The sequence below is a fragment of the Meles meles genome, chromosome 8, assembly GCF_922984935.1.
Source record: "Meles meles chromosome 8, mMelMel3.1 paternal haplotype, whole genome shotgun sequence".
Classification (NCBI taxonomy): domain Eukaryota; kingdom Metazoa; phylum Chordata; class Mammalia; order Carnivora; family Mustelidae; genus Meles; species Meles meles.
The window spans coordinates 32,401,629-32,418,676 of record NC_060073.1 but is presented as its reverse complement, the minus strand read 5'-3'; the positions used below and the strand labels follow the sequence as shown (position 1 = coordinate 32,418,676).

Below are 17,048 nucleotides of genomic sequence, written 5' to 3'. Positions count from 1 at the left end.
ATGATCCCAAGGTCCTGGGATAGAGTCCCACGTCCGGCTCCTTGCTCAGCAGGATACCTGCTTCTGTCTCTGCCTACTGCTCTCTCATCTGGAGAAAAAACTAAACTTGGGGCTGGGAAGAAGCGCTACATGCTAATTTCCTCATTTTTTATAGGAGAGAAGGAAAGAGAAACTGATTTCATCAAAAACTGAAACTCATAAAAAGGAGCAGAGTGACTAATATCTTAATGTGCTTCGTAATCACATTTCTAATTTTAGAAGAGGATGTGTCAGGAAATAATATGATTCAAAGTAAAAAATCATTGATCAGTTCAACAATTCAATTTTACTTCATTTTGTTTTATAAAGTAAAATGTTAATTTTTAAAATATTAATAGTGTTTTAATACCTACTATTTTTACGGAAATATTTTTTCTAGCATATCCATGTATATACATAAGTTTATGCTGGAAATGTTTACTTAATGATTATTGCTGGGAAATTTGATTTTACAATTTTTAAAAATTTTATACCTTTGTCATAGGTTGCTGGGAATGATGGAATCAGAGTTTAAATGATATAACTAGTTTCTAATACCAGCATAAATTAAACTTTTTTTTTAAAGATTTTATTTATTTATTTGACAAACAGGGATCACATGTAGGCAAAGAGGCAGGTGGCGCGTGGGGGTGTGGGTGGGGGAGCAGGCTCCCTGCTGAGCAGAGGGCATGATGACGATTCTGACTCCATCCCAGGACCCTGGGATCATGACCTGGGCCGAAGACAGAGGTTTTAACCCACTGAGCCACCCACCCACGCCCCAGAACTGTTGTTCTGTTTGGAAGTCTTTTAGTAGATAACTAAAATATATGATGGTTAATGTGTTTTCTAGCTGATTAGTTGACCTGATTCTAAACATAAATAAATTTGATTTTGCAAAGTAAAAGTTGTAATTTAGACTAATTTATGTCATAGCACAAGATTATGTTTACTAATCCAGCACCCTACATTATCTTTATGATTTTTGCTAATATAAAAAGGCAACTATTATATGTGCTTTCCTTCTCCAAGAAACTTAGGTACTTTTTCTTTGCATTATTTTTGTAGTTCCTCTACACACGAGCTCTAGCGCACACACGCATGCGCGTTTCCCTTGTGTTTTTTATAGCTACTCTGTGGATCAGCTTCCAAAAAAGAAAAGATAAAATTGTACTTCAGTGTCTGTTTACTTAATGAGATTTTAAATTCCATTTTCATTGTTAAAAGAAGAGACATAGGCTTGCAGGTACAAAACTAGTATTTGATAAGGGCAAAATAAATGTCTTATTGTTGTAACTTCAATTATTTAGGTGAATGAGTTTTTTCAATTCTAGTATTACAAACCAGTAAACAGATTGCACACATGCTTTATTTTTACCTAGCAGGAGACATAACAGTAATTACATGTAATACATAAATACTAATTCCAGGCTTTGCTTTCTCTCTCTGTGTGTGTGTGTGTGTGTATACACATACATACACATATACATATAAAAGATCATACCTCTTGTTGCAGTAGCATTTGGTTTTTGATAGTATAAAAATTTGAATACTTTCTTTAAATTCTAGTTCATTCATACTATTATATTTACGATTTTCCTCTGTTTTAGAAATAGCCATATTGTTGTGACTGTGCTTCGATCAGTTTTAAGGCATCAAGGTCTCGGAAAGTTCTAGGATTGCTAATATTATGATTTAAGAAAACTGTCGCATTTTTTAATCACAGATGTTCAATAATGTGTCATTCTGTTTTCTTAGGAACTTCCTGCACCATTACTTGATGATAATTGTAAAAAAGATTTTGATGAAGATGTATGTAATCATAAAACACCAGACTCTAACATTAAGATGAAAATAGCTTGGCGTTACCAGTTATTACCCAAGATGGAGGCAAGTCAACATACAAACTATCTCTAAAATTTGCAGATCTATTTGTTTTCATTTTATAGAATCTTTTGTAGTATACCTTTCATTCTTTAAATGCACTACAGTGTATATTTTCTTATTTATTTATTTATTTTTTTATTATTTTTTTTTTTTTAGATTTTTTTTTTTTATTTATTCATTTGACAGAGAGAGAGATCACAAGTAGGCAGAGAGGCAGGCAGAGAGAGAGGAAGGGAAGCAGGCTCCCTGCGGAACGGAGAGCCCGATGCGGGGCTCGATCCCAGGACCCTGAGATCATGACCCGAGCCGAAGGCAGCGGCTTAATCCACTGAGCCACCCAGGCGCCCCTATTTTCTTATTTAAATAACTAGATATTTTATTTGTATTTCATCAAGATGACACTTCTTAAAAAATTAAATTATGGCAAAAAAAATTTTTTATCAAAGTAGATTTCATTTCTTCCATAATTTCCATATAGAATCTTTTATTCTAGGATTGCAACCCAAATTAGGGAACTCATTAAGCTATTTCTGTCCAGTTTGGTTACCTATAAATAATCAGCATAAGTGGTAGTCCCTTGGAATTACTGTTTTTATTCCTATACATTTTCTGTCATTGTATTTTCGAACTCAACTGTCTGATAACCTCATCTGTCCAGGATAAACGAAAAGAGACAGAAAGTGAAGGGAAGATTTTGTGAAAACGAATATCAGTAAATCTGCTCATTAAAGCTTATGAACTCTGCTCCTGGTGAAGGCCCCGTTCATTTATTAGCTCCTTTATTTGATTATTTACTTACTCACTTTTCAGAACACTTTAATGTCTACCAGACATCATATTGGTAGAAAAGAGAGAAATTCTAATCTGAATAAGACACAATACCCATAGCCTACCCTTCTGTCTTCTACATTGACATCACTCATACCTTCCCCAAGGACAGATATGTTTGTAACACTCCTTAACTGTAAATGCCCAAGTTGGTATATTGTTTCCACTGCCTCCTTCTAAATTCATGGCAGACTGTTATTCACAAAACCTTCTGCCAAGCCTAGACAATGCCTTAGAATTCTCTGCAGTATTCTGGGTGGTCATTACCAGCTAATATGTGAGAGTTAGTGTGTGAGACGAAACCTATTTGTCATTATAAGCCTGCAATATGAAATACAAACTTCTTGAGATTGTATATAAGATCTATACAACCTAACCCAAGCCTACCTTTTAGTCTCCTCCTGTGTGAATATAAAATAGTATATCCATCTGTCCTATGAGAGTTATTCCTTATAAATTGCTTATATTTCTGCTGGTAATGCTTTTTACTTTCTTATTCACCAACTCAGCCTTCCCCAAGTGCAAATATTACTACTCGGACAGCTTTCCATACATAATTATCTAGTTTCTTGTTTTTGTGTCCATAGCACTTCATGTATTTTAAGGTACTTCTAACATTATTTTATATGTAATTGTTGGTGTAACTCTTTTCTCCATCAGACAGAATTCTCTATGAAGGCAGAGAACCTGTTTTATTTTCTCTCATATCTCCAGTATCTGTGTTAATTCCCAGTACTCAATAAATATTTGATGTGTGATAAATGTATTTATATGTTTATACAGCCAGCAAATATTGAGTATCGCCTGTGTATTAAGTGTAAAATATGGCATAAAATTGTTCTAATTTAGATGGGAAAGCTATTTGAATAATAAGATTTTTAAGCTTGATTTAAATGACTGGGAACAAACTACAGACAAAGGATATTTGCAACTGATAGAATAAGGAATAAATTTTCCTTATATATAAAGAACTAAAATGAATAAGGAATAAACTGCCAACCTTTTTTTTAAATTAACATATAATAGATTATTTGTTTCAGGGGTACAGGTCTGTGAATCATCAGTCTTACACAATTCACAGTGCTTACCATAGCACATAACCCTCTCCAATGTCCATAACCCAACCCAATTTTTTAGAAAAATGGGTGGAAATATTGTGAAGGAAATTTAGCTGTCCCTTAAACATACAAACGCAGATGCCCAATTTCAGTTACAATAAGAGAAATGCAAATTAACACTGCACTGACCAGGGTCTCCTGGGTGGCTCAGTTGGTTAAGCCTCTGTCTTCAGCTCAGGTTGTAGTCCCAGGGTCCTAGGATCAAGCCTCACATTGGGACCGCCCCTGAGCAGGGAGCGTCTCTCTGCTGCTCCCTCTGCATGTGCTCTCTCCCTCTCTCTCTTTGTCAAACAAATAAATAAAGTCTTTAAAAAAATAAAAAATAAAAAATCTGCATTGACCTGCCGATTTTCTCTTAACAAGTTATCAATAACCTAAAATGTTTGGTGAGACACTAAATTAGCAAGGGTGTGGAAAAACTAGTACTTCCTCATATTTTGCTGGTGGAAATATAAATAGGTACAATTTCTGTGGAGGGTGTTTTGGTAGATACTTCAGAATTACAAAAAACATTTACCCTTTGATCCTTTCAGGTATTTACATTATGAATCTATTTACTCATATGTAAAATAAACATATTATCTATTTATGTAGCATATTTTTAATAACAGGATTGGAAATAAACGAAGTGTCCATCAGTAAGCACTTGGTTAAGTAAATTACAATATTTGTGTACAGTAGAATACCGTTACATGTGTATTAAAAAAATACAGGGGAGCTCTGTAGTCAGTTTTTGTAGGCATGCTTGGATGTGAAGGAGAACTGGGTATAAGAGGCTAGATAAATGGAATTATTCTGTTTAGGAAAATGTGAGTAGAGTGAAAGAGATTAAAACAGACAAGGAATGTAGGACTAGCCCTTGAGAACCCTAATGGCAAAGAACTTCATTCATGTCTTTGAGCTGATAATTTCATTTAAATTCCTGAGCTTAATGGTGACTCTTTTATAAGGAATGACTATATTCTTATTTTTCTATTGGTATGTTCTAAAAGAATCAATAAAGAACAAAAGTTCTAAGTTAAATTTAGCTTTCTTTTAGAGACAATATGCCAGACCAATTGTAGGCTATATAAATCACTCGCATCTTGCATTTACTTTATTTTTATGCTAACCTCAGCTATGTTTTAGTTTTTTCATTGGTCACTAACATTCTTCAGGTGAAATTGTCAGTGAAGATGCAAATAACTAAAACTTTAAGCCTTTTATTTTTTACTGCTTGTTAAAAAATCTGTTTAAAGTTGGGGCAAAAGTTCTTTGTTTCTTATATTGTTTCTTTATAATTATGAGTGCTATTCCTGCCCCCTTTATATATAAGTCAGTAGTCCTTATTCCACTCTTCATTTTAGAGTGTGGTGTGCCTGCAGTTGTTTTGATTTCATCTATGGAAGTAAACTCCTCAGTGGTCACATATTAACACATAAAACCCCGTGATCAGTTTTCAAAGTATACAGTGTGGTTTTAAAATTGTGTTCTTCTCACAGTGATCTTTCCAAGATGACTTACTCTCCCATTTTCTTGAGTTCTCCACTAAAATATCATTTAATCAGGAATGTATTCTTTTCTCACTCTCTATAAAAAAGTAAAACCACTCTCTCTCTCTGTCATCTCACTGTCTTACTTTTCTTCAGGGCACTTATGGTCACCTACTAGATAATATCATCTATCTTCTACTAGGCTGTGAGCTCAATGAAAGAAAGTGACTTCAAATCTCTTGCTTTCCTGGCAAATAGTGGGTGCTCAATAATTAGTTGTTGAATATGTGAATGAATGAATAATTTTTAAAAATTTTATTTTATTTTTTCAGTGTGAATGAATGAATTATATAGTAGCAAAACTGAGTTACGTTACAATAATTAATACAAATCAAATAATAGCTTATTTTGAATGTACTGTCCATGGTTAGATTTTTAAGTTTATTAGTATTTATAAGTGAGTTCTTTCCAGTTGACAAAAATAGAATCTTAAGACTTCTTTGCTTTCCTTGAAATGTCACCAGCATGTATATTTTCCTGTCACAAAAATTTTATATATGAGGATTTGCCAAGACTGATAGACTTCAGCTATCATCTATTTTATAAATCCAGATTTTACTTTGCCATTATTAGTTTAAAAACAACAACAAAACCCTGGGTTTTCTGTGTCCTACCTGGGACAAAATATTGTTAAAACTATTATGACTAAAGATTAAACAAGTAGTCTGAAGCTAGCTTGTCATTTATCATAGATAGCTTTTACTATAAGTTTTACTATAAGTTGCCACCAGTTCCCCACTTGGGGAATACAAAAAAGGGTAAGAATATGCACACCTAAGTCGGTAACTGTAGCTCAGTAAAGTATAGAGCAGCGCTGCTTCGAGTTGGAGGAGTGTGTAGTTTTAAGAAGGCCCCCTTCCCTTGGCCTATGATTTTGATTCTCTCTCTTAGGTAGATCTGCTTTTTTTTCCCCTATCCAATTATCAAATCCTATTCCCTTTTACCCCACGAATTGGAGCTTACAACATATGCTGAGACCTAATTTCTTCAATATTATATAGTTCTATTACCAAAGCCTATGATGGTTCCAGCACTTATGGTATATATTAGATCTTTATTATATTAAATCCTCATTACACTTTGGCTTTCTGTCTTAGTGGTTCAGCCATAATAATCCTTCTGACTGATGTGTGCATATTGCAGGTGACAACAAATACCATTTTTCAAATGAGGTAATGTATTTACAAAGGATAGTGATAGATCTTCTGATGCTCTAGTGAATCATGATACAATAATTATCATTTAGGTAGTGCTTTACAATTACAAAATATTCATTGCCAGTGTTGCATTAGGTTCTCACAACAGCCTAATAAAATAGTTGTTATTGGTGGTTGAACTGAGGCTCAAAGTGGTTAGTTAACCATTTGGGTTCTTGCTTTCTGTTATGCCATACTGAGAAACAAGAAATGATAACAGTAATAAGAAAATGTCATATTTAGACTGTTTATTTGGGGTGCAGCTTTTGTCTGAAAGTTTTGTTTCTTTCTAACATAATAGAGGTAAGGGATGGTATTATTTTATTGTTCTGTGCTCCTTCTGGTCCCCCATCAGACTTAATTTTTCCGTATCATAATACATTTTTACTGAACCATTCCATTATTCTCTGTTCCGCAGTTGACAAAAGTAAAGGTTAGTCTGTAATTGTGAAACAGGAGTTTTCATAATATAAAACTAAAGCAACATGTTCTTATTAAACTGAGTAAAACTGACTAGTTATTGATGACATGTTGATTTATTTAATGCATCTTTTTTTGTGGAGTTGATATTTTTTCTTAGAGTATTATCAGATTAAAGCATTAGTTATCGTTTTTCAGAGGAAATATTTGAAGTCTTTCTTTTATAAATCTAAGCCTCAAAAGATTTCACAGTTATTTTTAAAAATCTGATTATATTTTAATGCTTTGTATTTGTGTACAAAATTTTTTTTCCTGTAAGGGTATATTTATTTTTCCAGTTTCATTTTTATTGAAGGATTAAAGCTTTTCATCATTAATAAAATTTGTAATGTCTACCTTGTGAATATTTTAGTTGCCATATTTAATCCTAATTTCTAAAAAAAATTAATAACTTAATTGTAACAAGAAAATCTTCCAAATTCTTATATTTTAATGAATTATTTGTGTTTTATATGTAAACTGTCACAGCATGAAATCAATTTTCTGCCTTGATTCATCCCAAATCTGAGATTTCTATCACATTAATATTATAATTAGAAACAGTAATAGAGACGGCAACTTAAAAAGCATACTTTGCTTCTTGGCAATTTAGCATATTTCTCTGAGTGCCCAAGACTTCAAGAACCTTCAGTGCACTAATAAATTTATTAACTCAAACTTAAAAGAAGCGAAAAGTCTCTTTCTTTCTCTCTCCCCATGGCCAGTCTGCTAAAATAGATTATTCATGCTTATTTGATTCAGGTAGGCTTTTGCAAGCTTCCCTACTAGGCCTGGGAATGTGGTACATTGAGGCCTTTTCAGAGGCTTCTGACATAGACCAAGCTTTTATTGCATGGTGTTTTATTATTACCAAATCCTAGTCTCCACCCAGTTTGTAGGCACTCTGCTTATTCTTTTGAATCAGGAAAGGTTATCACCTACCTTAATCCATGGAGCAGGGTGGATTAAGGACACCAGTGTGCCCCAGGATTCTCAAAGAGGATCCTGGAAACTTCTTGTTTCTTCTTTTTTGCTTGTCTTTACTAAATTCTATTGGGCCTTAGGAGGATTTGCATCTGAAATGGGCAACCTGGTGTTTTTCTCAATGAAGACATCAGATCAAAGTTCAGTTAGTCAAGGCCTTTCTAAAACATTAAGGGGGCTTGGACTTACACAATAAAAAGATGAGCTCTAGCAGAGATTGCAGTAAAAACATTCTGAACTATAATCCGGATAAAGAATAGATTATAGGCCAAAGAACAGACCTTGTTTAAATTGCTTTATACTAATAACTTTACATTTAAAAACTTTACCCTATTTTTTAGAAACGTACTTTAATGTTTCATAATTTGTTAATACTGCCATGGTAAATAGATAAATCATGTTTTAGGAACCATACTTGTATATATGTTGTATTGAAAATATTAGGTTGAGCTGATTAGTCTCTTTTGTTAATGAAAACAAACAGTATTTTATGGAGGGGTGAGCAGTCCTAGAAAATAAATGCCAAACCCAGAGATTCTAAATCTGAGAGTAATGTTTCTATTAGACTTAATTTTTTTATTCTTTGTTACTGTATAATTTGATGTTGGTAGGCATCCAGTTTAAGAATACTAATCCTTTAAATCTTAAAATTCAAATATCTAGTGTCAAGGAAATGTCTTTATCTAAATTACAAAGTTGGCAGTTACTTAGTAAAATAAATTAAGGACTCACTCCATGTAGTTCTTCAGTTTCTGCAAATTATCTGCAGATTATCTGTTTTGTTGAATGTTCTGAAATTTGTCTGTAGTATTCAGGACAGTGGAAATTATGTAAATTTAGATTAGAAACTGTTAGAAATTATTGCCAATCTGTTAGTAGTTCAACTTTGGACAGAGGTATATATATTTCTAATGTGTTGCATCAGCACAGAGTCCATTCAAAGCAATATAATGAAAATGTTCTGTTACTAGGCCTTTACTATCCTGTGTAAATAAATTCAGCATCAATAGCTACTAGAGTTTCTTATGAGAAAGATGATTTGTTGGAGAAATAGGTAATAGCACAAAAGAGGAGGTTTCTATGACCTAATGATTATGTCAGGTTTCTGGTTTATCTAATATTATTTGTATGCATTCTCCCTCTTTAGCACATGCCTTGTTCCCAATGGGAGCACCCCAATATATTTTATAATCTAAGTTTAATTTTAAATTTGTAAGAAATTTTGAATATATATACACACTCTCGTGAGAATTTAATTTTTAAATGATGCTCAGTTTAATACATTTAAATAGCTAGTTTTTTTTGGGTCTCTCACCAGTGATTTCACTGGCTTAAGTTTTCATTAGTTTTTAGCAATTCCATATTTAATTTGTCATTTAAACCTGTAACCTTTACAAAACAATTAATACATGTATATTAAATTTTTTTTTTAACTTGGGAAGGTTTACAGTAAGAAAAACAAAGAAGTATTTGAATTGTTATCAAATTTAGGGAACCAACATGGGAGAGGAAAAGGTTGATTTCTAAGTCATCGTTTAAAATAATAAAATTTATATGCTTCTTTGAAATTTAATAAGTCCGTGTATATCAGCTCTTCCTATCAGCATTAAAATGTGCAGATATATCAGTATTTTGCTGAATGCAGTTCAAATACACTATAGTTTTTTTAAAAAGCATTATTTTTTTTAACAATCAATATGGCTTTTCTTAACAGTCTGGACCAGTATCTTCTTCAAGATTTGGTCACTATTATGATGCATCAAAAAGGATGCCACAAGAACTAATCGAGGCATCAAAATGGCATGGATTTTTCTTTCCAGAAAAATTATCTTCAACTTTAGATATAGAACCATGGTAAGTTAATGACTCCGTTCTAATTTCACAGGTTAACAGAATTCATTTTTACCACATTCTTTGAAATAATGCATAACCAAAGGTACATATCCTAATAATAAATGTTTTCTGTATAACATGTAACCATAATCGTGCATATGTTTCATACTATTTCTTTATATGTGGTTTTCTTTTTTTGGTCCTGTATCTATCTATTGGAATTGCCATTATTCTTAATTTACAGTTTGAATAGTAATAATACCTGCTGTTCTTATATTCAAGAAAATGTGGAATAGTTTTTATATCAAGGTCTTTTAGCCCTAAATGCAGATAGATATCTAAATACTACTGATTGATAATAATAGCAGTGAAATTGGTATGAAGTACTGCTGTTTTTCAGTAAGTGTTTATCAAAAAGTAAACAGAAAGTGTTTGTTTTCCAATATTTTATTTAATAAGGTATTCTACTTCTAGTAAAATTACTCTGTAAATATAGCAATCTGTATTTTTTTTAGGTTACCTTAAAAGAATTCAGGGGTCTTTTGAGTTTAACAATGAAGAGTTTTAAATATTAAACGAACACAATATGTTTATAGTGCTACTAATTTTATTAAGGCAAAACTCTGAAAATTACAGTACTTGACATTGAATAATTTATAGTGTTAAGAATATGTAATTTCAATTCTGGCTGCTGTTGAGTCAAGGAAAGTAATCCATGGAGTAGGTTGTTGCCTCTCTTTTCTTTCATCTTGTAAAAACCATTATTTTCAAAGTTAGATGAGTTATTCCATGGAGATTTAATAGACAGGAATTTGTGAACTGAAATGACTTACAAATCCACAGAGTCTCTTTCCAAGAATATTACTTGAGAATTTAGTGAAGACTATCCTATTTATTGTTACTAAACCTCTTTCAGAAAATAAAAAATATTCACTTCATTATGGTTTCTCCATTCCATGGCCTGAGACTTACCGAAAGTGGTGTTTTGGTGTTGTTTTAGTGTTACTACCAACCATTAATGAATGACTGCTGTGTGTGTCAGTCACTCCACTACCTATTACATTGGTTACCTAGTGCAATGCTTGTATGAACCTTAACAAAGTATATATTCCCATTTTCCAGAAGAAGATACTGAAATTCATAGAAGTTATTTATTTGAGGCTCAACTATTAAGTGACGGAACCAGGATTAATCTAAATCAGATCCCTCTCTTTTTGCTTTACTGGTTCAAGAGACATTGCTGTCCTTTGCCTTTACCTTCCTGTCTTATGAAGGAAAGAGCACTAATAAAGAAATAAAAAAAGAAATCTGAGTTCTGACTGTCCATCCTACTGTTAACCTTAGGAAATGCCCTTAAATTCAGTGAAAATGAATATCCTTCTGTGAAAAATTGGGGTAGAGGGATACCTTTTGTCCTACCTCCATCACTAATATTTTGTTAAGTTTGAATGATTATATTGATTATACTATAATCAATATATCAATACTATTAATTTTTGCCATTCCCTAAACCAAACGTGCATATATTTGTATGGCTTGGAAAACAACTTCTTGATTTCTCAAGTAGTAAATGGTGGAACCCAAATTCAACAGTGGTATTTGTAGGCTCCTCTCTGAGCAGAGAGCCCTATGTGGGGCTCGATCCCGGGACCCTGGGAACATGACCCGAGCCAAAGGCAGAGGCTTTAACCCACTGAGCCACCCAGGCGCCCCGGTGGAACCCAAATTTAAAGTCAGTTCTTTCTAACTCAAAATTCTGCGTTAGCTATAAATGGTACAGTGCCTCCATTCATGGAGTACTTAAGGAAATAAAAGAATGTAAAATGTTCATTAAGTATAATGTAAGTAAACAAAAAAAATGTGGTGTTACTTTTGTAATTAATAAAATGTTTTAAGAAAAAATTTTTAAGCCCCAAAGTACAAGGTTTTTGTTCATTCAGTAATTAAAAGAAAGAGGGAATGAACATCTGTTGAATAACTGTTCCATGTCAGGCACTCTTCCAGGCATTTGACCATGGGATATCTTATCTAATCCTTCCACAACCCTCCAAAAGAAGTAATATTATCTCCATTTTTTTTAGGAGCGTGATGTCAGAGACTGATACTAAGTAGCTTTCCCACTTTCTCAGGCTGTTAGTGACAGTCTCTAACCTAAACCAAGTCTTCAAAACCTTTGCTTTTTATTCTGGGAGAGGCTGCTTCCATTTGCTGCTGTAGTAGATGTGTAGCACATGAAGCCAGTGGCCAGGAAAAACTACACCTACATCAGCCATGAGAATATAGTCCTATAGTTTTTAAAATACGTTTCTTTTTTCAGAGTGTGTTTTGAGAACTAGCAGTTTTGCACAGAATAGGAAAATTTATAGATTTTAATTATCAAGGCAATATTTCATTCCATAGCAGTTAACTGATACTTCATTTATTTCATATAAAACTTAAATGCTTAATTAAATATAATTAAACTTTAAACATATAATTAAATTAATTTTGAAAATGAGTACTTACCATGTGAGATTTAATTTATGAAAAACATGTGCTCATTTCACTATAATGAACTTTACTGGTTCATTTATAAAACAATAAAGCTAAACTTTACAGTTGTCTATACTTTTCCTGTAATTAAGACTAGAGGATATAGCTGTGTCTCACTATCATATAGTATATAATTTCATATATTCTAAAGGCACTGTTGAAACATAGGTTTTTTTTATGGTGAGAAAAACTGAAGGTCATTTAAAATTTGCATTAACTAATTTAAAATTGTTAGCAGGTATGCCTATAGAAATGTTCGTATATACAATTTAAACTTTCAAATTAAAGTCTGTCTATAAAAATCTGAGAAGTATCACTCTAATATTACAAGATGGTTTTGTTTCAATATTTCATTGTCATAAATCAGATAATCTGAATTACAGAACAGTGATAGGAAAATGATTTTGAGAATAATTCTGTAATCCAAGATTTTTTTACTTTGGTATTGTTTTGAATGAAGCTTTGCTAACAGGTATGCAAGGACAGTTCTATTGTCCTTAGGAAAATAATGCTGATCTTCAGGGTACTGATAGTATCTCAGCATTCTTTTTTTTTTTTTTTTTTTTTTTAAAGATTTATTTATTCAACAGATAGAGATCACAAGTAGGCAGAGAGGCAGGCAGAGAGAGAGAGAGAGGAGGAAGCAGGCTCCCAGCCAAGCAGAGAGTCCGATGCGGGGCTCGATCCGGAGACCCTGGGATCATGACCTGAGCTGAAGGCAGAGGCTTTAACCTGCTGAGCCACCCAGGTGCCCCGTATCTCAGCATTCTTATTTATTAACAAATCTACTAGCACACTGCTTAACCTGCATTTCAAACTGAATATTTATGGTTCTGCCAAATGCTTCCTCCTGCCCAAATTTATATGTCGAAGCCCAATGTAATGGTGTTTGGAAATGAGGCCTTTGGGAGAGAATTAGAGTTGGATGAGGTCATGACATTAGGACCTTGGTCTGATAGGATTGGTGGTGTTCTTTAAAAGAGGGAGAAATATCCAGCTCCTTCTTTTTCCTTGAGCACAGGTACATGAAAGGCCATGTGAGCCACACAGCAACAAAGTGGCCATCTGTAACCCAACAGGAGAGTTCTCACCAGATACCAAACCTCCTAGCATCTTGATCTTAGATTTCTAGTCTCCTGAAATTGAGTAGAATTAATTCTTGTTGTTTAAGCCACTCATTCTGTGGCCATTTTGTTATAGGAGTCCAAGCCAATTGATAAACCCACTATATTATAAAATGTTACTTTTTTTAATAGAACAGATCTTCAATATTGAGTTTATACACAGATGGTAGTAAATAGAATGAATTTGTTTTGATATGTTTCTTTGAAATTTTAAAAATTGTATTTTTACATGGATATCCTAAAAATGGTTAGTAGTTTCTTATATTAACTAAAAGTTTTGTATTAATTACATTGAATGAACTGAATTCTGAAAGAACTAGTTACCTTTTTAGGAGTATTTCTAGGAGAAAATCAAAAGAAAGGAGATAAGAATTTTACTTAAGATTTTAGAAATCATTACTTTTCCTTATTTTGCCAAGTCTGTTTACCACTTAAATGGAACATCTGTGTGAGCCTTCTGTAATATTTTCCTAGACAAATTATAGTTATGATCCTCCATACATTCCTACTTACTTTTGTTCATACTCTGTCAGAACATTTAGTGCATTGCGCTGTAATTATTTGTCCTGTCTCCATTTTTATCTTCCCTCTCAAGCAGTGGAAATCCTTGAGGAAAGGGGTTTATGCTATCTTCATCTCTTTATTCATGAATCTAGGACACAGGTGTTGACAGTTGATGACCTAATGATTCAATGCACAAAGTATAGTAATAACTCATATTAACTATAGCCTTGTTCATAGCTCAAAGATGTAGTGGGAAAAAACTAATAACTGAAACATAGCCATGTGAGAGTATATTTTATCTCACCGGGCTTAAACATTGACATTTGGCATCGCAGAGCCCAGTGCTATTAAGAAAGAAGAATCCATCTAAAAAAGCGCAGGGCTAAAGAATGAATCTATTGCCTGGGGCTACCTGTTATGAGTGGATCCCTTACCAGAATTTAGTTTTACCTTTTCTGGCATGGAGAAGTAGAGATCTAATGAGATGAGAAAGACAAGTATAGCAATGGCACCACCAACTAGGACACATTATTTTAAACTTGAATCAGTACTATATTCTGATTTTGATAATTGTGCAATGATTATGTGTAAGATGTTAACATTAGGGGAAGCTGGGTGAAGGGTATATGGAGTGCTCTGTACTATTTTTGAGCCTTTTTGTAAGTCTAAAATTATTTCAAAGTAAAAGGTTAAAACACAGTATTCTATAGTACCAGGCTATTAAAAGGAATTAGTAGAGATGTATTAAATATATGTAAATATTTTTTTTATTTCAAAAATACAGATCTCTTATACTGAGAAACAGAGAGCCATCGTATATTTAGAAGGTACAGTTAGAAACTCATGACAGGGGCGCCTGGGTGGCTCAGTGGGTTAAGCCGCTGCCTTCGGCTCAGGTCATGATCTCAGGGTCCTGGGATCAGGTCCCACATCGGGCTCTCTGCTCGGCGGCGAGCCTGCTTCCCTCTCTCTCTCTCTGCCTGCCTCTCTGTCTACTTGTGGTCTCTCTCTGTCAAATAAATAAATAAAGAAATAAAATCTTAAGAAACTCATGACAAAGGAATTTTGCTAGAGAACTTCTAGGTAGGACTAAAGGTTCAGAACAGGAGTATGCTAAATCCTTATTATTATGAATTATTAAGAGGATTCAAAATGAATAACATATTAATACAAATCTTGGAGCTGAGTGCAAAGCAAGATGTAAAGTTGGAAAGGAGTTTGCTAATTGGCATGCTAGTGATATGATTAAAGTAAAAAGAATATATCTAGGATGCCTGGGTGGCTCAGTTGGTTGAGCGACTGCCTTCGGCTCAGGTCATGATCCTGGAGTCCCAGGATCAAGTCCTGCATCGGGCTCTCTGCTCAGCAAGGAGTCTGCTTCTCCTTCTGACCCTCCCCTTCTCGTGGTCTCTCTCTCTGTTTCTCTCTCATTCTCTCTTTCAAATAAATAAATTTTTAAAAATCTTTTTTAAAAAATCTAAAAATTTTGAGAGAAAACTATTAATCCTAAACCTCATTTTAATAAAAAAAATTACTTGCTTACATGTTTGTCTTTCTTCTTTTTCTGTCCTCCAAGGGGGCCTTTGGGTATGCAAAAATTAGTTGCTCATCCTGGCATCCTATCTTCATTGGTATGCATTTGTTTCATTACTTCCTGCCTAAGTCCTGAATTCCTAGTCCCAGTTATTGTCCCCTAGGTTTACTCTCTGTTATTAATGCAACATTATAATTAATCCTTCCAAATTTTATTTCTTCAATAAAGTAATCTTAGGCCTTTGACTCCTCTCTTCCACTCCCTACATCCAACCTATCAGCAACTCCTGAAATTTTTATTTTTTTTAATTTTTATTTAAATTTCAATTAGTTAACATACAGTGTAATATTAGTTTCAGGCGTACAGTACAGTGATTGAACACTTCCATACAACACCCGGTGCTCATCACAGCAAATAAACTCCTTCATCCCTATGACATTTTAACCCATTCCCCCACCCACCTCCCTTCTGGTAACCATCATTTGTTCTCCATGTTAATATAACACACACATACACACACACACCCCATATCTTCTTTATCCATTCTTCAGCTGATAGACACTTGGGTTGTTTCCATAATTTGGCTATTGTAGATAATGCTGTTATAAAATCAGAGTACATGTATCCCTTTGATTGGTATTTATATATTCTTTGGGTACATACCTAGTAGTACAATTGCTGGATCATAGGGTAGTCCTATTTTTAACTTTTTTTTAACATTTTAATATTTTTTTCATTTCATTTTATTTTATTTCTTTTCAGTGTTCCAAAATTCATTGTTTATGCACCACACCCAGGGTATTATGCCCTTCATAATACCCACCACCAGGCTCACCCAACCCCTCATCTCCCTACCCTCCAAAACCCTCAGTTTGTTTCTCAGAGTCCACAGTCTCTCATGGTTTGTCTCCCCCTTTGATTTCCCCCAACTCACTTCTCCTCTCCATCTCCCAATGTCCTCCGTGTTATTCCTTATGCTCCACAAGTAAGTGAAACCATATGATACTTGACTCTCTCTGCTTGAATTATTTCACTCAGCATAATCTCTTCCAGTCCCACCCAGGCTGATATAAAAGTTGGGTGTTCATCCTTTCTGATGGAGGCATAATACTCCATTGTATATATGGACCATATCTTCTTTATCCATTCGTCCAGTGAAGGGCATCTTGGTTCTTTCCACAGTTTGCAACTGTGGCCATTGCTGTTATGAACATTGGGGTACAGGTGGCCCTTCTTTTCACTACATCAGTATCTTTGGGGTAAATACCCAGTAGTGCAATTGCAGGGTCATAGGGTAGCTCTATTTTTAATTTCTTAAGGAATCTTCACACTGTTTTCCAAAGTGGCTGCACCAGCTTGCATTCCAACCAACAGTGTAAGAGGGTTCCCCTTTCTCCACATCCTCTCCAACACTTGTTGTTTACTGTCTTGTTAATTTTGGCCATTCTGACTGGTGTAAGGTGGTATCTCAATGTGGTTATTGAGGAACCTCCATACTG

The 17,048-nt window shown here is 33.9% G+C and overlaps 1 protein-coding gene across 2 annotated transcripts in view; it reads left to right on the top strand.

Moving 5' to 3' along the window:
- The window catches only part of ELP4 (elongator acetyltransferase complex subunit 4), a 245,584-nt gene that overhangs the window by 56,787 nt on the left and 171,749 nt on the right, over positions 1 to 17,048 (top strand). Inside the window, exons 4-5 of one of the 2 annotated variants that reach the window (XM_046017914.1) lie at positions 1,777 to 1,908; positions 9,737 to 9,876. In XM_046017914.1, coding sequence (XP_045873870.1) covers positions 1,777 to 1,908; positions 9,737 to 9,876 — 272 coding nt within the window. The remainder of the gene's footprint in view (positions 1 to 1,776; positions 1,909 to 9,736; positions 9,877 to 17,048) is intronic. The other variant, XM_046017915.1, reaches the window with a different exon arrangement.